General features: G+C 41.7%; 1 protein-coding gene, 1 long non-coding RNA gene and 1 other non-coding gene across 3 annotated transcripts; 1 reads left to right on the forward strand and 2 right to left on the reverse strand.

Moving 5' to 3' along the window:
• Positions 1–8,496: 8,496 nt before the first annotated feature.
• On the forward strand, positions 8,497–13,772 carry LOC101092524 (peroxisomal succinyl-coenzyme A thioesterase). Its single transcript, XM_006932977.5, has 3 exons — positions 8,497–9,235; positions 10,198–10,400; positions 13,004–13,772. The coding sequence occupies exons 1-3, from the start codon at positions 8,782–8,784 to the stop codon at positions 13,607–13,609; spliced, it is 1,263 nt and encodes a 420-aa protein (XP_006933039.3). The 5' UTR covers positions 8,497–8,781; the 3' UTR covers positions 13,610–13,772.
• Positions 12,881–12,951, reverse strand: LOC111561212. Its single transcript, XR_002743567.1, has one exon. It is a non-coding gene; the product is annotated as a small nucleolar RNA SNORD56 (small nucleolar RNA).
• A 7,629-nt stretch (positions 13,773–21,401) lies between the features above and the next one.
• On the reverse strand, positions 21,402–23,417 carry LOC123386142. The gene is made up of 2 exons (XR_006599779.1): positions 23,279–23,417; positions 21,402–22,188 (listed from the first exon to the last, which is right to left on the reverse strand). It is a non-coding gene; the product is annotated as an uncharacterized LOC123386142 (long non-coding RNA).
• Positions 23,418–23,442: the final 25 nt, after the last annotated feature.

Raw genomic sequence — 23,442 nt, forward strand, 5'->3', positions numbered from 1 at the left:
CCTCTGCTCCCTTGCACTGTATTCAATAAACTTCTACCTCCTTTGTTCGGCCTTGGGTGAATTCTTTCATCATCTATGCTGCTGGTCTCCACCCAATGGGAGGTCCCCACGTCCAGCAAACACTGTCTTAATAGCAATCGTCTTGGCTTTGGATTACACAAATTTAGGAAACAAATAGGCTTTACTCAGCACCAACTTTACTTAGCTTTATTTATTTATCTATATTTTAAACGTTTTTATTTATTTTTGAGAGACAGAGAGACAGGGTGCGGAGCAGGGGAGGGGCAGAGAGAGCGGGAGACACAGAATCTGAAGCAGGCTCCAGGCTCTCAGCTGTCAGCACAGAGCCTGAGGCGGGGCTCAAACTCACAAACCTTGAGATCATGAGCTGAGTGGAGGAAGTCAGACGCTTAACCGACTGGGCCATCCAGGTGCCCCAAAGTTTACTTAGCTTTAAGAATTCAGGATAAGTAAGGGGCACCTGGGTGGTTCAGCTGGTTAAACAGCCAACTCTCGATTTCAGCTCAGGTCATGATCCCATGGTTTGTAAGATCAAGTCCCCTGTTGGGCTCTGTGCTGACAGTGTGAGGCCTGCTTGGGATTCTCTCTCTCCCTCTTTCTCTGCTCCTCCTCTCCCCCAAATAAATATAAATAATAAATAAATAAATAAATAAATAAATAAATAAATAAATAACATTCAGGATAAGAGAAAACCCACAGCCACAGTATAAAGTCCTCCCACACTCAGAGTACATGTGGTCACATGCCTAGAGGGTGAGTATGTGCAGCCAACTTCAGCCTTCAGATTAAAAGGCCTCACACTGGGGCACCTGGGTGGCTCAGTCGGTTAAGCACTCGACTTCGGCTCAGGTCATGATCTCACAGTTCACGGGTTCAAGCCCCGCATCAGGCTTTGTGCTGACAGCTCAGAGCCTGGAGCCTGTTTCAGATTCCTTGTCTCCCTCTCTCTCTCTGCCCGCCCCCCCCCGCCCCCATGATAGAAACTTCCTGGACACATCTTCCTTTGGCTGATTTTAATCTGTACCTTTTCCTGTAATAAACCACAATATGAATATAATAGCTTTCTGCCTGTTCTCTGGGTCATTCCAGCATATTATTGACTCTGTGGGTAGTTTTGAGACCCCTCCCCCATACCAAACTTGCAGTTGGTATCAGAAGTGAGGGTAATCTCTTGTAAGAACTATTTCTTTAGTAGTTTGCCCCAAATTCCCTGCACCAATCATAATGAAAGGGGTAATTTATCATTTCTTTAGCGGCCTAACCTCTGAACCTCCTTTCTAAATTAGCAGAAATTCCTATCAGTCTTAAGAGACTTGCTGAGACGCAACTATCAGCACAAAAGTTAAAAAGAGGATTTAGGGTTAGAGTTGGTTGCTAGTGACAGAAAAATCCCCCAAGCCGTGGTGTAAACAACATAGATATTAATTTCTCTCACGCAAATATTCCAGGTAAGTGGCACAATGCAAGGATTATTTTCTGCAATGTCAGGGGCCCAAGCTCTGCTGCCTTTACTAAGTGGCTTCAATATCATAGTGATCTGGTAGGGGAGATACCATGATCACTAAGTAGCCCCATATCATGATATAAGCATCATGAGCGTGCTATGAAAGCGCACACATGATTTGGATCTTTCCACAATGTCAGCTTTATTCAATCATAAAGCAAAGTAAATCATAATTATAAAGCAGGTTCAGGAATTCCAAACTCAATGACATTTTACCATGTGATTAAACTTGGCTTCTTACAAGCACACAGAGCAGAACATAAGACAAGTAACACAACAGGATAACAGAAGGGTGTAGGAAGTTAAGGAACCAAACATGAAGTCAGTCTGTGGGCAGGCAGTGGAGACATGGCCTTGGTCCGGTCCAGGTTGGCTCTCAGCACTTGCTGCCATTTAGGCAGTGAAGGATCTCAGTTCTGTTCCAAGATCAACTGGGCAGGGCCTTCGGTGGCAGCTGCCTTTTTTAAGTGGTCAGACATGAAGGGGTCATGTCTGAAGAGTCCGACAGTTTGCTGCAAAAATCTTCCCCTTTTTAAAGGGATTTAATTGATCTTGGGTCTCTGCAGACCTCCTCTACTCCTGCTTGTTATCAGTTCTGGGTGGTCAGCTGATGCGGGTCCTAGCTGTATCTCATAGGTGCAGTACCTTTAACTGCTTGCATCATTGCTCGACACAGGCTCCTGCTTAACATGGGAGACTCCATTTTGCTCTCTAAGGTAAGGAAAACTAGCCGCCTCAGCTCTAGTATTATATACAAATCCAACCAGCAGGAAGAAGAAAAGCGCAGAAGGGCACCCTCTCCCTTGGGAATAACTTCCCAAAGTTTCACATTCCACTTCTGCCTGTATACAATTGGCCAGAACTTTGTTACACGTTCACTCTTAGCTGCAAAGGAGGTGAAAATATAGTGTTTATTCTTGGTGGCCATGTATTAAAAAGACAGGCAATTCAGCAAGACAACAGAAGAGTCACATTTATATACCTATTTAATAAAGTTTCAAATACATAAAGCAAACATTTTAGAAATACAAGAAACTTATAGCTCTCCAATAATCGTTTATGTGTTTCAACCATTAAGAAACTAATAGATCTAAGATAAACAATTAGTAAAGATATAGAAGATTTAAACTACATAATTAATTAATTTGTTTAGTTAGAGAAAGAGAGAACTTTGTTTGCAACAGACAATATATTTTGCTCAAATACTCTTACAATATATATAAAAGTTGACAATGTACAGAACATAAAAAAGTTCAAGAAAATCCTGAGAATAAAAATGATGTAGACTATAATATATATATATATATATATTTTTTTATAAATATTTTTATTTATTCTTGAGACAGAGAGAGAGACAGGGCATGAGCAGGGGAGGGGCAGAGAGAGAGGGAGACACAGACTTTGAAGCAGGCTCCAGGCTCTGAGCTGTCAGCAGAGAGCCCGATGTGGGGCTTGAACTCATGGACCGCGAGATCATTACCTGAGCCGAAGTCAGACGCCTAACCGACTGAGCCACCCAGGCGCCCCAATATATTCTTTTTTTTTTAATGTTTATTTATTTTGAGAGAAAGAGAGCATGTGTGAGTGGAAGAGGGGCAGAGAGAGAGATAGAGAGGGAGAGAGAGAATCCCAAGCAGGCTCCATACTGTCAGCACATAGCCTGATGTGAGGTTTGATCCCACAAACTGTGAGATCATGACCTGAGTTCAAATCAAGAGTTGGACGCTTAACTGACTGAGCCACCCATGCACCCCTATAATATATTCTTTAGGGGTGCCTGGGTGGCTCAGTCTGTTAATCGTCTGACTTCAGCTCAGGTCATGATCTTGCAGTCCATGAGTTCGAGCTCCGCATCCAGCTCTGTGCTGACAGCTTGGAGCCTGGAGCCTGTTTCAGATTCTGTGTCTCCCTCTTTTTGTCTCCTCCCCCACTCACACTCTGTCTCTCTCTTCTCAAAAATAAAATAAAAACGTTAAAAAAAATTTTTTTAAATAAACACCAAGCAAGGTGTTTAGTCAGAAATTAACAAGAAATTTGTTATCTACATGGAATATTAACAGCTCTCTGGGAGAGAAGAAAAGTGAAAGAAAACATTAAGGAAAACATAGAGGTTGCCTAAAATCTTTATCTTCAAAAGTCATATCTTTAAAAGAACCTGGATGGTTCAGTCAGTTAAGCGTCTGACTTTGGCTAGGTCATGATCTCAAAGTTCGTGAGTTCCATCCAGCCCCACATCAGGGTTGCTGCTGTCAGCGCACAGCCTGATTTGGATCCTTTGTCCCCTTCTCTCTCTGCCCTTCCCCGGTTCACGTGTGCATGTATGCTCTCTCTCTCAAAAATAAATAAACATTAAAAAAAAAAAAGTCATAGATCCAATGGAACTAGAAATAAAGACTTAAATATAGTATTTAAAATTACAAAAGTAATCAACAGAATAGTCAAAAGTAACACATCTGTCAAACACTGAGAGGGGAAGAAAGAGTACGTTGAACACTCATGAGTCAATAGATAATTCTAAAATGTAAAAATTAAGAAATAGAGGTATAGGCATAGTATCTAGTATAATGGAGGTAACCATAAAAGCAAGTGAAAATAGAAACAGTTTAAAAGAGATTGCCGGAAGGACATGGAACTTTATGATAGAAGAGGGGTAGGAAAAAGATTGTTGGTTTCCATTTTAAGCTCTTTCCTACTCCTAGACTTTTACAATATACAAAATTACTTGGGGAAAATTTTTAACTTCTTTTTAATATTTACTTATTTTTGGGAAAGCGCAAGCAGGGGAGGGGCAGAGGGAGGGGGACAGAGGATCTGAAGGAGGCTCTGCACTGACAGGCTAACAGGGGGGCTCAGACTCACAAACTGGGAGATGATGAGCTGAGCCAAAGTTGGATGCTCAACCAACTGAGCCATCCAAGTGCCCCTAAATTTTCAATTAAAATGAAAGCTCCTTCTAAATACTCAGATTTAGAAAATAAATAAATAACTCAGATTAAAAAAGGAGTTGTAGAAAGTTAGGGGTGCCAGGGTGCCTTGGGATTCTCTCTCTGCCCCTCATCCACTCACATACGTGTGCTATCTCTCTTGCTCAAAAATAAATAAACATTAAAAAAAAAAGGAGCTGTAGAACGTTAAAAACTAGTTAAAAATTATGATGAAACAATACTGAAAAAGTCCACATCAAACCCTCCTGTACATAGCCATATTGGTATTCAGAAGAAAAGCACAAATAGACTCATTGGAACATAATAAAAAAAATAAATAAATAAAAGAACCAATCATTTATCTCAATAACTTAGATAAAAATATAGCTATATGAACACAGGAAAGAAGGCACTGATAAAATAAATAAAAGCAGATAATAAATGGAAACAGAAAGCAACAAAAATATGAGAGTTGATGAGAGTTAAAAGTATTCCAAGATCTTCGTCATTTTCTGACAGAAAGGCAAAGAGTAACTCTTCACTCTGTTAAAGTTTTAACAGTAACCATTAAAACAGTAACTTTTTTTTTTTAAAGTAGGCTTCTTGCCCGATGTGGAAACCAATGAAGTGGAGCCTGAGGCGAAGCCTGAGGTGGGGCTTGATCTCAGATCTCAGGACTCTGAGATCATGACCTGAACCAAAATCAAGAGTCCTAAGCTTAACCAACTGAGCCAACTATGCACCCTAGAGATAGGACCTCTAAAATGGTAATTAAAGTAAATAGGGCCATATGAATGTGCCCAAATCCAATATGGCTAGTGTCCTTATAAAAAGAGGAAATTAGGACACAAATATGCATGAGAGAAGACCATGTGAAGACACAGAGATGGTCATCTAGAAGCCAAAAAGAGAGGTCTGTAAACAGATTTTTCCCTCCCAGCCCCCTGAAGGAAACAACCTTGCTGATACCTTCATCCTAAATTTCTATCCTCCAGAACTGTAGGAAATGAATTTCTGTCATTCAAGCCACCACAAATCTGTGGGATTTGTTATGGTCACCCTAGCAGACTGCAAATTGATTTATAGATTCAATGCAATCTCCATCAAAATTCCATCTGGCTTCTCTGCATAAATTGACAAATTGATCCTAAAATTCCTATGGAAATTCAAGGAACCCAGAATCGTGAAAAAGAGTAAAGTTGTAAGATTTGTAATACCCAACTTCAAAACTTAGTACAAAGCAACAATAATGAAGACAATGTGGTACACACCTAAGGACAGACATAAAGATCAATGGAACAGAATTGAGAGTCCAGAAATAAACCCTCATATTTACAGTCAACTGATTTTTGACAAGGGTGAGAAGAAAATTCAATGGGGGAAAGAAAGATCTTTTCAACAAATGGTCTTGAGACAACTGGATATCCACATGCAAAATAATGAATTTGGATCCCTAACTCAAACCATACATAAATTGATTCCAAATGAATCAAAGACCTACATGTAAGAGCTAAAACTACAGAACTCTTAGAAGAAAACACAGGAGTAGGGGCACCTCACTAGCTTAGTCAGTGGAGCATGCAACTCTTGATCTTGGGGTCATGAGTTCAAGCCCCACAATGGGCATAGAGCTTACTTAAAAAATAATAACCAAAAAAATCTAAAAACTTTCATGCATCAAAGGATACCATTAAAAAAATAGGGGCACCTGGCTGGCTCAGTGGGTAGAACATGTGACTCTTAATCTGAAGGTCATGAGTTCAAGTCCCACATTGGGCATGGAGCCTACTTTAAAAATTTTTTTATTTAAAAAAAATAAAAGAAAAACTCACAGAATGGGAAAAATATTTGTCAATCACATATTTGATAAGGGACATGTATGTAGAATATATGAAAACCCTTTCAACTCAATAATAAAAAGACAGCCCAACTTAAAAAAAAAAAAAGGACAAAAACAAAACAACAACAACAAAAAACAGGACAAGGATCTGAAGAGACATTTCTCCAAAGATATATAACGGTCAATAAGTACATGGCAAGATGCTTGACATCGTTAGCCATCAAGGAAATGCAAATGAAAAGTACAAAGGAACTATTACCCATTAGGATGTTTATAATGAAAAAGACAGATAATAATGAGTGTTGGCAAGGATGTGGAGAAACTGGAAGTCTCATGCACCGCTATGGGACTGTAAAATGGTGCAGATACTTTGGCAAACAGTCTGGCAGCAAAAGGATAGAGTTACTATATGGCCTATCAATTCTATTCCTGTATATACAGAAAAATAAAAACATAGGTTCTGCAAGTTGCAGAACATAGATTCAGTATGTTCACACTTCCATATGCTTACACACTGCAAACATTCAGAAAAAAATTAAGATGTATGCACCCATCTTTCGGGGAAAGGGGGAACTGGAAGAAGAGATTCTATCACTTCACATTTTAAACTTTTCAGTATTGCTTACATCTGTTTCAAAAAATATGTATTTTTGGGGACGCCTGGATGGTTCAGTTGGTTAAGCGTCCATCTCTTGATTTTGGCTCAGGTCATGATCTTGTGGTCATGACCTGGCGGTTCCTGAGTTTGAGCCCCGCATGGGGCTCTGTACTGGAGCCTACTTGGGATTCCTTCTCTCTCTCTCTCTCTCTCTCTCTCTCTCTCTCTCTCTCTCTGCTTCTCCCCTGCTCACTCTTTCTCTCAAAGATAAATAATTAAATTAAATTTTTTTCTAATGTATTCTTTTTCTCTAAAAAAGAACCATGATTTTTCTTGTACAGAGCAGTTTAAAAAGCAATATACAAACCTTTGGCAATGATCTTCAGACCAGGAGAAATGAAACACACATGGGCTCAGTCTCTGGCAATTATGAAATCAAACATTACATTTTGCTTCACACATTCTAAGACTTTCACATACAGTATCCTGTTTCATCCTCTATGAGAGACTTTTACCATGTTACACACAAGAACTCTGAGACCTAGGAAAATAAAAAAAAACTTGCCTAAGGCTACAGAACTAGTTAATGAGGCCAGAGGTAGAACTCTGATTATACTTCACCACCATGCTGCTTCTCACTTTTGAGCTCCACATTTGGAATTGGTCAAAGCTCTGTCACTTATTAGAGAGTAAACTTCGTGGCTTCATATTCTCAAGCCTCAAGTTCTTCCTTTGCAATATTTGAAACATAATCCCAGTGTTTTGTGAACATGCTGGATTTTGCATGTAAAGCATTTGGGCATTGATAAAGCATAGCTGTTATATGTATAAATAAAACGCTGGGCATCTTTGAACCTTATGCTGCTTCAAGGGTCACATTCAAAAAGTTGACTTTTAGCATCTACTAAGTTTGAAACCCATGCATTCCCTACCATACAGCAATTCCACTCCCAGGTATATACTTCACTGAAAAGCACATATATGTCCATCAAACAATAGGTTCTTGAATGTTCATAGCACTACAGTCCCAATCTGAGAACTATCAAATGCCCATTGATAGTAAAATTGACAAATCCTTTCCTATCACAAAATGGAATAGCATTAAGCAGTGATAATAGACCATCTGCAACCACGCCTAACGATATACATGAATCTGAATCTCAAAAACATCATGTTGGGCCAAAGCGGAAAGCACTAAAGACGACGCATGGAAGGATTCATTTCCATAAAATAACCCATTTTGTTGGAGTAGGATGGAGTACCTGTGGGGGCAGGGGAGGTGCTTAGAGCAGGAATGAGGGTAGCTGCTGGAGTGCTGGTGATGATGTTTCTGGATTCGTGTGCTTGGTTACACGGGAATGTTCCGGTTGTGAAAATTTCCTGGGTTGTACTCTTAGGGTCGGTCTGAGCGCTTTTTGTGTGTACGTTATAATGTACTGAAAATTAAAAACGAAAAAAAAACCCAACCCTCCCCCCCAAAAAAAAAACAAAAAACAAGCAGCCCTTTTCCCTGAAGAGGCTGGAATTTTTGGAATTCTGCCTAAGCTCATTAGGCTATGGTTTCACCACGAATCAATCACCCAACAATTTTCACTTCAAGTGACAATGGCCAGAGGGAGACAAGTGTTCTGAAGGCGGGTTCGACGCTACACCCAGATTTCAGGACGCCCTGTGCGCGCACCGCCCAGGCTCCGGAGAACGACCTGCTGCTCTTCCTTGAGACGAGTCCCGGGCGTGCGGTCCACGGGTCTGAAGCGCCCTGACACGCCTCCTGACGCGGCTCCACCACCTACCGTCGGGTGCCGGGGGACGCCTGATCCCTTCGGACCTCCAGCGCGCTCTCCACGGTCTAGACGCGACTGCAGCCGAGCGCTACACGCGGATCTGGGCAGGGATGGCGACTGTGATCCTGGAGCCCGCGGGCCGCTGCGGCTGGGACGAGCCCGTGCGCATCACCGTGCGCGGCCTCTCCCCGGGACAGCCCGTCACGTTGCGCGCGTCCCTGCGCGACGAGAAGGGCGCGCTCTTCCGGGCCCACGCGCGGTATCAAGCGGACGCCGGCGGCCTCCTGGACCTGGCGCGCGCGCCCGCGCTGGGCGGCAGCTTCACGGGGCTCGAGCCCATGGGGCTGCTCTGGGCCCTGGAGCCCGAGAAGCCTTTTTGGCGGTTTGTGAAGCGGGACGTGCAGACGCCCTTCGCGGTGGAGCTGGAGGTGCTCGAGGGCCACGAGCCCGACGCCGGGCGGCTCCTGGGCCGGGCGGTGCTGGAGCGCGACTTCCAGCGGCCGGGGATGCGGCGGGTACCGGTGCGCGCGGGCCGGGTGCGCGGCACGCTCTTCCTGCCGCCTGGTGAGTGCTAGGCACGCGGGACAGGGTGCCCTGGTGGCCGTGGTTTCCGGTACTGCTTTAGGGAGAATTTAGGTCGTCCCTAAGGACAGAGAAGCTGATGATTGCTAAGCCAGTGCACAAACCGGGGTGTGTATTTTGAGATGTTGGGCTCTGTGTTATGCGTTTTGCTGGCATTATCTCTTTTAATCTCCGTAATATCTCAATGAGGTGGGTATTGTTCCGAAGGTAAAAAAAAAAAAAAAAAAATGGGTAGGCATGTTGTCCACCTTGCTATTAAAAACTACTCTGTAGATCTCATCAGCCCGACTGGTCTTAGGGAAAATGATAACGATCAAGGAAGGATTGCCATGTCATCCTTCTCTAGTGTCCTGGGTGCATTAGGCGTTTTCCCCACTTCTTCATGCCCCTCGGTGCCACAGGTCACACTTAAGACTCCCCTGCCTTTCTCACCTGAAGTCATCTCTGGGTATTTATTTTTCTTTCCTCTCTCTAGATAGACATCTGAAATATCAGTACACACACACACACACACACACACACACACACACACACGAAAGCCAAGGGTCGATGCAACCCAACAGAAAGCTTTATTTCAAGATTCTTAATTTTATGTCCAATCCCCTAACAGGACACTGTGTATCAACACTGTCTGAAACATGAAATTCCTCCTTCCATGCTGCAGTCATTAATGACAGACTTTGTTACTCTCCTGACAACCAAAAATTCTTAGAATCTTGTAGATAATTTATAGAATCGTATGGAGGATAAACTCATCACTGAGAAGGTACTTTGTAGATTTTCCTCTTTCCAAGGTACTTGTGTTCCTTTGCAGTAGTAACTTGGGGAGCAGATTTTTGCCTTTGATTCATAGGAACCCACTAAGTAATTTAGAAAGATCTCTAAAAGGAAAACAAATTCATTAAATGTGTAATGCCTTTCCTTTATATTATTCTATTCTCTAGGACCTGGACCTTTCCCAGGGATCATTGACATCTTTGGAATTGGAGGGGGCCTGTTGGAATACAGAGCCAGCCTTCTGGCTGGTCATGGCTTTGCCACGTTGGCGCTAGCTTATTATAATTTTGAAGATCTTCCCAAGGAATTGGATAGCATAGACCTGACCTACTTTGAAGAAGCCGTGTGCTACATGCTTCAACTCTCCCAGGTTCTCCTAATGTCCTTTATTGTATCATTCTTTCCAGAAATACATCCAGAGATGGTGTCACTTTGCACTCACCTGTACCAGGTGCCCTGATGCTGCTCTAGTCTTCCTTCACAGAGATTTCTTTTGGAGACTTCCTTGGCTTTAGGTGCCTATTTACACTTTCTCTGTCAGATGGCTTAGTAATGCGGAATTAATCATAAAATCCATGTGAGATTTTATTTAAAGGAATTATTCAGGGACATTAAAATTCCTCTTGTTATGCAAATGGGGTTTCTAATTTGTTAGTTTTTCATGCTTTTTTCAATTAAGTTTCTTTTAATGTTTATTTATTTATTTTGAGAAAGAGAGCAAGCAGGGGAGGGACAGAGAGAGGGGGAGAAAGAGAATCGCAAGCAGGCTCCCTGTTGTTAGCACAGAGCCCAACGTGTGGCTCCAACTCACAAATCGTGAGATCGTGACCTGAGCCAAGATCAAGAGTTGGATGCTCAACTGGCTGAGCCATCCAGGAGCCCCTTTAATTAAGTTTTGTAATTTTAATTCCAGTATAGTTAACATACAGTGTTATATTATTTTCAGGTGTGCAGTATAATGATTCAAGGCCCATCACAACTGCAGCCTTAATCCCCAGCGCCTATTTAACCCCACCCACCTTCCCCTCTGGTAACCATCAGTTTGTTCTCTGTAGTTAAGAGTCTGTTGATTTCCCTCCCTCTCTTTTTCCCTTTGCTCATTTTGATTTTTAAATTCCACCTATGAGTGAAATTTATGGCTCAATTATATCTATCTATCTACACGCACACACACACATACACACACACACACACCACATTTTTATCCATTCATCTATCATGCGTACTTGGGCTGATTCCTAATTTGGCTACTGTAAACAATGCTGCAGTAAACATAGGGGTGCATGTATCCCTTTGAATTCATGTTTTTGCATTGTTTGGGTAAATACCCAGTAGTGCAAATACTGGATTGTAGGATAGTTCTATTTTTAACTTTTTGAGGAACCTCCATACTGTATTCCACATTTGGTGCACCAGTTTGCATTCCCGTATATGTGTGTTCCTTTTTCTCCACATCCATGCCAACACTTGTTTCTTGTGTTACTGATTTTAGCCACTCTAACAGGTGTGAGGTGATATCTCATTATAGTTTTGATTTGCATTTCCCTGATAATGAGTGATGTTGAGCATGTTTTCATATGTGTGTTGGCTTGTATGTCTTCCTCTTCTTTTTTTTTTTTTTTGGCGTGTATGTCTTCTGTGAAAAAATGCGTATTCATGTCTTCTGCCCATTTTTCTTTCTTCCTTCCTTCCTTCCTTCCTTCCTTCCTTCCTTCCTTCCTTCCTTCCTTCCTTTCTTAACTGTTTTTAAGTAGGCTCCATGCCCAGTGTGGGTCTTGAACTCAGGACCCTGAAATTAAGAGTCATATGCTCTACTGACTGAACTGGCTAGGTGCCCCTGCCCATCTATTAATTTGATTATTTGTTTTTTGCATGTTGGGTTTTATACATTCTTTCTATATTTTAGATACTACCCTTTATAAGATATGTAATTTGCAAATATCTTCTCCCATCCCTTAGGTTACCTTTTAGTTTTGTTGTTTGTTTCCTTCACTGGAATCTTTTTATTTTGATTTTTTAATCTTTAATTTACTATGTGTGTTCCCAAATTTTGACCAGAACTTGCTCATGCATTTCAGAAGCTAAGAACTACTTAATTTGATTCTGAAGTCTTAACTTTGTTTCTATAGAGTTAATTATTTGGTAGTGTATTTAGATGGTGTTTGATGAATCTTTCACTTAATAGAACAGAACTTGATTCCACACAGTTAGATACCTAGGCCCATTGAGACTTGATTGTGCCTACCTGAATGTGGACCTGAATTTCACAGGCTCCATGATTGGGCATTCTCTAGTGGATGATTCTCTGGAACATTTGTAAATGATTCCCAGACTTGCCAGTGAGGTTAATCTTTGATTGCCATGAAAAAAAAAAAAAAAGAATTGTTTGCCATGTGTTCAGCCAGATATGTTTAATATGGGAAAGAGGTTGAGGTTGAAGTTGAGCTGAAGTTGATACTCTTGTGGCCAATTCACAAATTAAAGGTAACAGCATCTCTAGTTACATTCCATTTTCTTTTAATAGGTAATACCTTTATTTATTTATTTTTTGAAACTAATCTCTATGCCCAATGTGGAGCTTGAACACAGGACCCTAAGATCAAGAGTCGTGTGCTCTACCCACCTACCCACTGACCCAGCCAGATGCCCATTTTCTTTCTTTCTTTCTTTCTTTCTTTCTTTCTTTCTTTCTTTCTTTCTTTCTTTCTTTCTTTCTTCTCTCTCTCTCTTCTCTCTCTCTCTCTCTCTCTTTCTTTCTTTCTTTCTTTCTTTCTTTCTTTCTTTCTTTCCTTTTTTTTTTGTCAACCTCTAATAGGACAGCTACTTCTTATTTTTCCTCTACCCTCAGCTTCACTAAGACTGAAAGTATGAACACTCACTAGGTGAGCTGCTATTGACGAAAAATGCTGCCATCATTGTAGAACATTTTTCTATTAGATACATTCTTGATGCTTCTTTCTTCTTTTCTTCCAGGTAAAGGGCCCAGGCATTGGGCTTCTGGGCATTTCTTTAGGGGCTGATATTTGTCTCTCCATGGCCTCTTTTTTAAAGAACATCTCAGCCACAGTTTCCATCAATGGATCTGGGTTAAGTGGAAACAAACCTATATACTACAAGCAGACTTGCATCCCTTCATTGGGCTATGATCTGAGGAGAATCAAGGTCACTTTCTCAGGCCTCCTGGACATTGTGGATACACGGAATGATACTGTAGGAGGCTATGAGAACCCCAGCATGATTCCAATTGAGAAGGCCCAAGGGCCCATCCTCTTCATCGTGGGTCAGGATGACCATAACTGGAGGAGTGAGTTATATGCCCAAATAGCCTCTGAACGGTTACAGGCCCATGGAAAGGAAAAACTTAAGATCATCTCTTATCCTGGGACTGGGCATTACATTGAGCCTCCTTACTTCCCCCTGTGCCCAGCTTCTGTGCATAAAATACTGAACAAACCTGTGCTCTGGGGTGGGGAGCCCAGGGCTCATTCTAAGGCCCAGGAAGATGCTTGGAAACAAATTCTAACCTTTTTCTGCAAACATCTTGGAGGTCCCCAGAATATAGCTTCTCCCAAATTGTAATGTGTTGGGTCTGTTGTCTACACAAGAAATTCAAGGTCAGATTCTGGTGTTTAATAATCATATGTGAATTGGTTGTCCCCTGGATAACATTAAATTCATGTCATGGGTATTAATGATGTGTTTTAGGTAACAATTTGAATAAATTATTTTTTCATTAATTTTACTAATGTAATACGTGCATATTACAGAAGATTCAGTTAGATGTATACAACACACACACACAAATAAAAAGCATTCCCTGTTAAAATTTGTGTTTTCTTCTAGATGGTTTTTACTTACCACTTTGAGCTGTGGATGAACTTTAAAGTTGAATAAATACTAGGTTACTTTTTTTATCTCTGGGAGAATTGCCATCCAATGTTTGCTACTGGTTCAAATACTGGTAGCAGGGTAGAATTTTCATTGGCCAAAACTGTATAGAGAGGTGTTGATATGAGGATAGCCAGACTGACCTTTTCCTCACAGATATCAGAGATGAATTCTTTGGGAGGAGGAGTTGAGGTAAGAAGGGGAGCATCTGTCCCAAGAATAGTTAAGTCTAAGCTCTGTTCCAAGGATGAATGACTGTGACTTATTTTCCTGCTTCCTGGCTTTAAGAATAGAGTTTGGAGGGGTGCCTGGGTGGCTCAGTCGGTTAAGCATCCGACTTCGGCTCAGGTCATCTCACAGTTCACAGATTCAAGCTCCGCATCAGGCTCTGTGCTGACAGCTCAGGGCCTGGAATCAGCTTCCGATTCTGTGTCCCTCTCTCTCTCTCTCTGCCCCTCCCCCCCTCAAAAATAAATACACATTAAAAAAAAGAATAGTTTGGAAAATCATAGTGTGACATTCTTAGAGGCATCATTCCTCATTTTCCTGACATCAGGGCTACAAAGCATTGCATAAATGTATTTGAAGAAATAAGGGTTGAGAATTTTCCAAAACTGATAAGGACATCAAGCCACAATTCAAGAAGCACTATGTCTTAGCGTGGGCTGTTGTAACAAAATACCACAGGCTGGATGGCTGAAACAACAAGATACTTATCTCATTCTGGAGGCTGGGAAGTCCAAGATCAATGTTCCAGCAGATTTAGTTCCTGATAAGGGCTTTTATCTGGCTTACAGATGGCTGACTTCTCCTTGTGTTTTCATGTGGCAGAGAAAGTGAGGTCTGGTTTCTCTTCCTCTTTTTAGAAGGGCACTAATTCCATCATGGGGGGGGGGGGGTCTCACTCTCATGCCCTTATTTATTTATTTTTTATTTATTTATATTAAATATAATTTACTGTCAAGTTGGTTTCCATACAACACCCAGTGCTCACCCCAACAAGTGCCTCCTCAGTGCCCATCACCCACTTTCCCCTCTCCCCCACCCCTCATCAACCCTCAGTTGTCAGTATTTAAGAGTCTCTTATGGGGGCGCCTGGGTGGCTCAGTCGGTTGAGCGTCTGACTTTGGCTCAGGTCATGATCTCACAGTTCGTGGACCTTCTCCCTGGCTACTTGGGCTTGGATCCAAGAGAGCAAGGCAAAATTGCATGCCATTCTTTTGACGTAGTCTTGGAAGCTAAATGGCATCACTCTTGCCCTACTCTCTTGATCAAGGCAGTCACAAAGACCCACCCAAGTTCAAGGAGAACATAGAGTTCACCTCTGAAAAAGGGGAGTGGCGAGATTCTAGAAGAATGTGGGATGGGAAACATTGTAACCATTTTTTGAAAATCTGCCCCGTGAGTTACCTTTATTTTCCATAAGAAAACTTGAATTAGTAACTACAAAGCCTCCTCAATCTGCTTCCTAGATGAAAAATATTAGGAGTCCAAAGTTCTTTTTTTTCTTAATTTTTATTTATTTTTGAGAGAGAGTCAGATAGAGCATGAGCAGGGGAGGGGCAGAGTGAGAGGGAGACAGAATCCAAAGCAGGCTCCAGGCTCTGAGCTGTCAGCACAGAGCCCGATGTAGGGCTTGAACCCATAGACCATGAGATCATGACCTGAGCCAAAGTCAGACGTTTAACTCACTGAGCCACCCAGGTGCCGCCCTCCCCCTTTTTTGGGCATTTTTTTTCTGTTTTAGTTCAAATTTGTACTTCTACCAGAACAATTCTCTTAAGAACTATGTGGGTTTCCTAAAAACCTTAGTGAGATTCACCTTATTAGATAAAACATACCACTAGAAGTCTATTTGAAATAAGAACTTCCCTACCTGGGGCTTCCTGTGAGGATGCTGCAGGATAATACTCTTAAGATTTGTAGAAGCTCTGTTATTTGATAGGATCTGCTAGGGACACCTTAAAATCTTCAGAGGGCCTTTTGTCAGTCTGAAATGTTCCATGAAGCGCTACCTTGAATCTCTCTGAGGTCTTTACGAACGATCTTCCACAGACCCATTCCAGGTTTGACTTTGACCTGAGGTCCTGTCTTACTTAAAGACTAAATAACACATGGGAAGTCTGGGAAGGAGAAACAGTATTATTGTCAAACTTGGCAAGTCCTGCTTCCTTCATATTTAACAGAGCATTCTCTAATTTGTCCTCTTGCATTTTATCACAGCAGCAAGAAGAAGCCGGGTGGCACTGTGGGTACTCTGCTAGGAAATCACCTTAGCCAGATTATTGAATTCATTTAGGTATATTTTCCATTTTTCACCTTACTGTGTCATTCTTGCCTTCAGCTTCCAGTAAGTTTTTATTGCTTTCCTTTAGCCCTCAATAATAGTCTCCATGCGGCCCTTTAGGCTTTAACTAACAGTCTCCTTGAAATCCTTCCAGCTTCCACCTGCCACCTAGTCCTAAAAGCAGTTGTGATTCCTGTATATATAGGTATGTCCACAGGCTGCTTGAGTTTTCTCACAGCATAATACCGGAGGTTCAAGAATGAATTTCCCAAGAGAAGATGGCAGAAATACATGGCATTTTTTAAGATCTAGCTTCGGGGGTGCCTGGGTGGCTCAGTCAGTTGAGCGTCCGACTTCGGCTCAGGTCACGATCTTGCGGTCCGTGAGTTCGAGCCCCGCGTCAGGCTCTGGGCTGATGGCCCAGAGCCTGGAGCCTGCTTCCGATTCTGTGTCTCCCTCTCTCTCTGCCCCTCCCCTGTTTATGCTCTGTCTCTCTCTGTCTCAAAAATAAATAAATGTTAAAAATTAAAAAAAAAAAAGATCTAGCTTTGGAAGTCACATAGTATTATTTCAACTGTACTCTATTGTTTGAGGTGGACACAAAGACCTCAAGTGCAAGGAGAAGTGGCTATAGACCCTCATCTCCTGATAAGGAAAACGGCAAGTTTTCTAGAAGAGCATCTGAGATGGGAGTTAGTGTTGCAGTGATCTTTGGAAAATGCAGTCTTCCCACAGAATTGTTTGTTATGTAGGAAAACTGAAAAGAAAGATAAAGATTAGAAACTTAACCAGCAGGGCGCCTGGGTGGTTCAGTGGGTTAAGAGTCTGTGTTTTGGTATGGGCTCAGGTCATGATCTCATGGTTTGTGAGACTGAGCCCCACATTGGGCTCTGTGCAGACAGTGTAGAGCCTGCTTGTGATTCTGTCTCCCTTTCTCTCTCTGCCCCTCCCCCACTTGTGTGTGCAAGGGCACTCTCTCTCTCTCTCTCTCAAAATAAATAAATAAACATTAAAAAACAAAAACAAAAAACCTTACCAGAAAGTGTGTGTGAGTGTGGGGAGGGGGGGTGGATAGGCTAAATGTGTTGACAGGCATTAAGGAGGGCACTTGATGGGATGAGCGCTGGGTGTTATATGTAAGTGCTGAATCACAAAATTCTACTCCTGAAGCCAATACTACACTATATGTTAACTAATTTGAATCTAAATCTAAAAATATGTGTATAAAAAAAGAAAAATATGGGAAAAAACACCTTACCAGTAGCCACAGAAAAAAGATAACCTTCAAAGGAAAAACAATAGATCTAACACCTGACTTAAGAACAGCAATAATGGAAAAGGGAAACCACTGGAATAATATCCTCAATGTGATGACAGAAAATACCTGACAACCTAGAAGCCTATAACTAGCAAAATAGATACTTCAGTATGGAAGCATGTATTGTTCATAAAGTTTATTGAAAACAATTTAATGAAATCAAAATAAAATCATTATTAAAAATTTTTTTTTCAACGTTTATTTATTTTTTGGGGGACAGAGAGAGACAGAGCATGAACAGGGGAGGGGCAGAGAGAGAGGGAGACACAAAATCGGAAACAGGCTCCAGGCTCCGAGCCATCAGCCCAGAGCCTGACAGGGGGCTCGAACTCACGGACCGCGAGATCGTGACCTGGCTGAAGTCGGACGCTTAACCGACTGCGCCACCCAGGCGCCCCTGGATATCTTCTTTGGAGAAGTGTCTATTCATGTCTTTTGCCCATTTCTTTACTGGATTATTTGTTTTTTGGGTATTGAGTTTGAGAAGTTCTTTATAGATTTTGGATACTAACCCTTTATCTGATATGTCATTTGCAAATATCTTCTCCCATTCTGTTGGTTGCCTTTTAGTTTTGCTGCTTGTTTAAGATTTTATTTTTAAGTAATCTCTACACCCAACATGGGGCTCAAACTCACAACCCTGAGATTCAAGAGTTGTATGCTCTACTGCCTGAGCCAGCGAGGCACTCTTCTTACCATTTTAATCTCGTAAGTACATGAATGGGTGGTGCTCTTATTACAGAATGATTCTCTTGTCTTATGATGGGGTTCTCTACTGTCTTGCATCTCTCTGTCTCTCTTTATCTATCTATCTATCTATCTATCTATCTATCTATCTATCTATCTATGTATCTATCTATCTAGTACAAGATCTTGCCCACTACAATTGTAATTCCAGACACTTTTGACTTTTAATCACATGAGAAGGGATGATGGGGTTCATCAAGAGTGTCTCCTATATTGTGCCATCCCTAAGATCTTCACCAATCACAGAAATGCCAATCAGTTTCTTTATATCTACCTTACTTCATGCTCATAAAGAAATGAAAAGGCATTGTCCACTCTAAGATGAACTATATATAATCTGCATGAAGGTATCAACTTTCTGGATTTTCTTCATATTCCCAGGATTCTGATGTAGCTTTTGTTTGGTCTCAGGTATGTCCAAAGCCTGGAACTATATGAACTTTGGCATCGGTTAAAGTAAATATTGCGCAGTCACTGTGTATCATAAGCCAGTATTGAGGTTTCTACTAGTTCCCAGTAATTCTTGCTGGTAGGGCCAAGTTCTTACATGTTGTTCTTGATGATGTGAACATACAACATTCTTCTAAGACCCTGCACATGCCATTCATTTAATCCAAGGATATCATCACCTCCTAGACAAGTTCAAGGTCCTATGGTAGAGATTTCAAATGTCCAATTTGGGAACCACACTCCAGATTCAAAGCACCCCCAGTGGAAACAATACTATGTAGTCTAAATCTATGTAGTCCACGGGGTATGCTAGAATTAGGTTGTGCACCTGGAAAAAACACTGACAGGACGTTAGGCAGCAAAGACAATTCCAGCTAGCAGGACCTGGGTCTGACTTATAATGACAATATTAAAATAGAAAACTGTGATGTTATGAGAGGAAAGTCTATTTGGGGAGAAGATTTGGAGTTTAAAGCTTAGGGTAAAAAGATGAGGGGATGAGAGTACTATCTCCTGGGCTTTCAAGAAATCAGAGCAGCAGGGAGCATTCAGCTGGTCTCTTGAGACAAGAGTCTCTGACTTCTCCTCATGATGTTGAAGGGCAAATTTATTTAGTCCTTCTCCATAAATCACCTCAAACTTTCCCAGTAATAAAGGTAAAAGAAGAAGGCTTCCAAGGGCCAACAAATAGACACACTATTGAGAAGTGACCTACTGACTCACCGAGAAATCCAGCTCTTACTATAATATAGAACCGGACTTCTGGAAAATCTATGTTAAATTGGCCACTGGGATCAGGCAGAGGACATTCAGATTGACCAGGCTGAATTGGGGGAGAGAGGGTCTCACAGTGAGTGCTCTCCTCTGAATATGATATCTAAGAGTTAGATGCTCTGTTTCTGTGTTTGATGAGCTTATGGAGATTACCACGATCCTACTTATGGGAAGTTGGAAAATAACTGCAGTCATGAAGAGTTATAACAGCAGGAATCAGGAATAATTAAAGAGACCATCTGAATCAGCCTGAAGCAGGCTGCCCCAGTTGCCCAAATAATCTGCTTTCACTACATTGCACATAAACTGGCATTCACATTTTCTCAAAGATTTACATCCTGCTCTTCCAAATGGTTATAAGCAGAGCTATTGCAGGGCACGGATGGTGCTGGTGGTGAATAGCCAGAGAACTGGCAAATAGAAAATACATTTTTAGGGGGTATCTGGCTCAGTCTGTACAGAATGCCACTCTTGATCTTGGGGTTGTAAGCCCCACGTTGGGTGTAGAGCTTCCTTAAAATATTTTAAAATTGTATTTTTGTGAACTAGCGTTTCATTCTGTTCGTACAATAGTTTCTGGGTCAAACTATCTCGTCATTGATTACTAGTGATTTAATACAATTACAACAGTAGGGGGGCCCTGGGTGGCTCAGTTGGTTGAACATCTCACTCTTGATTATGGCTCAAGTCATGATCCCAGGGTGATGGGATTAAGCCCTGTGTCTGGCTCTGTGCTGACCACGGAGCCTGCTTGGGATTCTGTTTCTCATCTGCCCCTCTCCCCCACTCATGCTCTCTCTCTCTCAAAAAAAATTTTTTTTTTAAATTACAAAAGTAAATGATATAGCACCTGAAAGAGTTAATCTCTCAAACTCCCCACTGACAGCTCCAACTAGGGCAAAACTCCTGGCAAGCACTCACCTTGGTAACTTCTGTAATTCAAAGTTCTGGGAACTGAGCCAAGAGCAGGCTTACCAGGCTAAGAGTATAGCTGTTTTTGTACCCAGACAGCAAGTGTTTATTTTGAAAACTATGCTTTCCGTTTAATCGAATCTCTCTGAATGTAAGGAGCCTTTCCTTAAAGACTCCCTCAAAGGGGAGACATGTGGCCCTAATGCCCTTTCTCTCTAGACTTGTTACAATATCAGATTCCTCCGGAGAAATCATATGCTTAGGTCTAGATGCTTTAGACAAGGGAAATATTCAAGTATTTCAGCGGATTTTTAGACACAGGATCAGAAATAACACAAGTTCCTCAATCAAATGGGAAAGACTAAATGTTGAAAGATATGGAGGAGGAAGGATCCGAGGTGGACAGGTTTTACCAACCCTACAAGTGGGGCACAGAAGATCAAAGGTATCCTTTTTGGTGATTTCATCACTCTCTGATATTTTTCTTTGTTGTTTAAACCTTTCATTTTGAAATAATTTTAGACCCACAAAAACGTGGGTCAAAAATAGTACAGGGTTCCCTATATAATTCCTCCCCTTCCCTTAATGTTAACATTTTACATAACCATACTACAAATACCAAAATCAGGAAGTTACCATTGATACAATACTATGTAACCACGAGAGTATTATTGAAATTAAGTTATCGCTATCTTGGAGAAGGGACTTACTCAAATGGGATGTATACTGGCTGCTAAGAAATGGAAACTTGGAGCTTTCTTGTCCCACAAAAACTGTAAACAAGAAATAGACCCAGGCAGGATCATGAGTGAAATCATAACCAATACTGGAGTTAACTGGGAGCCCATCCCACCTCCAACCTTTTCACCTTTAACTCTCACTCGGATTTTTGGAAAAGTAAATGGATCTCAGATGTCAACGGAGGATAAAAAAACCCAAAAGAATCTGTAACTGTGGTTGACACTATTTCTCTACAGGAAGATCTTTCTCAGTCATCTCTGATTGTTATTTTATTAATCTTACCATGGCATTGTTTTTGATCCCCATATGTATATATGTATGTATGTATTTATTTACATTTTAGACATTAACAGCAGTTTGCTCTCACTTGGCAGCCAATGATTTATCTTGCCTCCAAGATACTTCCAGTTCTCTAACATTTGACATAATCTGTTTAGGCAATATTTAAACAGGTGTCCTAAGTTTAATTCAGATAGTGAAATTACTCATTGATGCTATACTGATCAGAGATAACACTGAAATAATTCTTTCTGAAACTCAACCTTTCCATATTGAATTTATAATAAAAGTCAGGGGGCTGTTAAGCATGGAAAAGTTCAGGGGCCTTTTACAAGATACAAACATTTCTGGGTGTGTAATTATCTGGGGGTAACCAGAGAGATCCTACCCTAAATCAGGCAAAGGCTTTTGTCTATCCATAAGTCCCTACCCTTAAAATAGGGGCACATAAATTAATTTTTATGTTTAATATTGGAGATAATATGCCACATATTGGGGTATTAATCTACAGCTACTTCAAGTCACTAGACAAACACTGGCATTTGTATGAAGTCGCTCCTCTCTTACAGCAGCTGATTCTTTTTCATATTGTGAGCAAGCCGCCCTGGCAGTTGGCCTGTACAATACTTATTTCTTCCATGGAGTTCCTACGTGCTGAATTCCCTACAGGAAGGCACTTTTGAAGGACCAACGCAAGGCCTCCTCCTTAGCTGCTTTCCCCTCATGTGCCTGGGAGCCATTTCTGTGTCTCTTCACAGCATCCTGGGTATCAGGGAAGGGAGAGGGAGAAGTCACCTTTCACCATGGCTTTCTGAAATCTGAGTGCAGATTTCAATTGTGCTGGCGGCTGTGACAGCCCACGAAGTCTTTGTAAGCTGAGTGTCCCTAGATTGTGCACAGCCTGTAACTCTTTAAGCAACAGGTGTTTAAAAAACCCTGCAGCAGTTACTCGGGAGACAGAGTAGTCAAAGCTCACCGAACTCTGAGATCTGGGACCTACTCTGGCTTCTTTTTATTCAGCTTATAAATATTGAGCTTGCCCTCACTGGGCATCTTCTGTATGCTCCATCCACCTTGTTGTGTAACCTAGTAGGCTGAGCTGATTGCCTGGGTTCAGCTAAAGAAACACACTCAGGAATATGAAGGGCAAGAGGAGAGTGAGGTCAAGGTGTTTATTCTCTCCACTCCTACTATCTCACAGTGGACTGCCTGCCTCCCACCACCATAGCTACAACTCCTGCCAGGCAGCCCTCTCGCTTGAGACTTCAGGCCCAAGGGTCTGCCGCCAACCTTGTTTGTTTTTTAACCTTGCCAATGCCTTTGGGAATAGGCCCTTTATGAAACTCTCCACAAACTACGCATTTGGAATGTGCCACTTGATTCCTGCCAGAACTCAGACACAACTCAACCCTCCCACTGCCAGTGTCAAGATTTGCGAATGAAGAGCAAAACTCTTACTGAGCACCCACTATAGGTGGATTAGTGCGGTGCTTTTACACGTTAGCCCGTGTAATCATCACAATAAACCTTTTACAGATAAGGAGACTGGATTCAGGGGCTTCATTACATATCTTGCTAAAGATCACCAGGCTCTTGAGGAGCAGGATCAGACCGGAACCCAGGTAGATCTCATCCCAGAAACATCTACCTGCTCTGGAAGCCACCCTAGGTACTCTTAACTCTAGAAAAAGACTTGGCAAAGGACTGAGAGGCAATGGAAGGATTAGGACTGTTTCTCCACTGATCATCTGAATTATAATCGCCTGGGATGCTTTATAAAACTCCAGGTTCTCCGAACTACTACTATCTGTCCCAATCTCAGCGGTCTTGGTACGTCTATTTCCACACTCACTGCGCTGGATTGCATAATAATGAACTCTTATTTCGGCAGATACTTCCTTCCAATTAGACACTAGTGGATTTTCACAAACTCTAGCTGACTTCATACAGCGGCTTAGCGTGTCCAAGCGTCCAATCTGAATATCGCAAAGTGTCCAATTGCAATTGCTTCCCCGG

The sequence above is a fragment of the Felis catus genome, chromosome B3 (assembly GCF_018350175.1).
Source record: "Felis catus isolate Fca126 chromosome B3, F.catus_Fca126_mat1.0, whole genome shotgun sequence".
Classification (NCBI taxonomy): domain Eukaryota; kingdom Metazoa; phylum Chordata; class Mammalia; order Carnivora; family Felidae; genus Felis; species Felis catus.

Coding starts and splice junctions, on each gene's coding strand:
- LOC101092524 (XM_006932977.5), top strand. CDS start 8,782: ATGGCGACTGTGATCCTGGAGCCCGCGGGCCGCTGCGGCTGGGACGAG. Junction 9,236..10,197: donor CACGCTCTTCCTGCCGCCTG/GTGAGTGCTAGG, acceptor TCTATTCTCTAG/GACCTGGACCTTTCCCAGGG. Junction 10,401..13,003: donor ACATGCTTCAACTCTCCCAG/GTTCTCCTAATG, acceptor CTTTTCTTCCAG/GTAAAGGGCCCAGGCATTGG.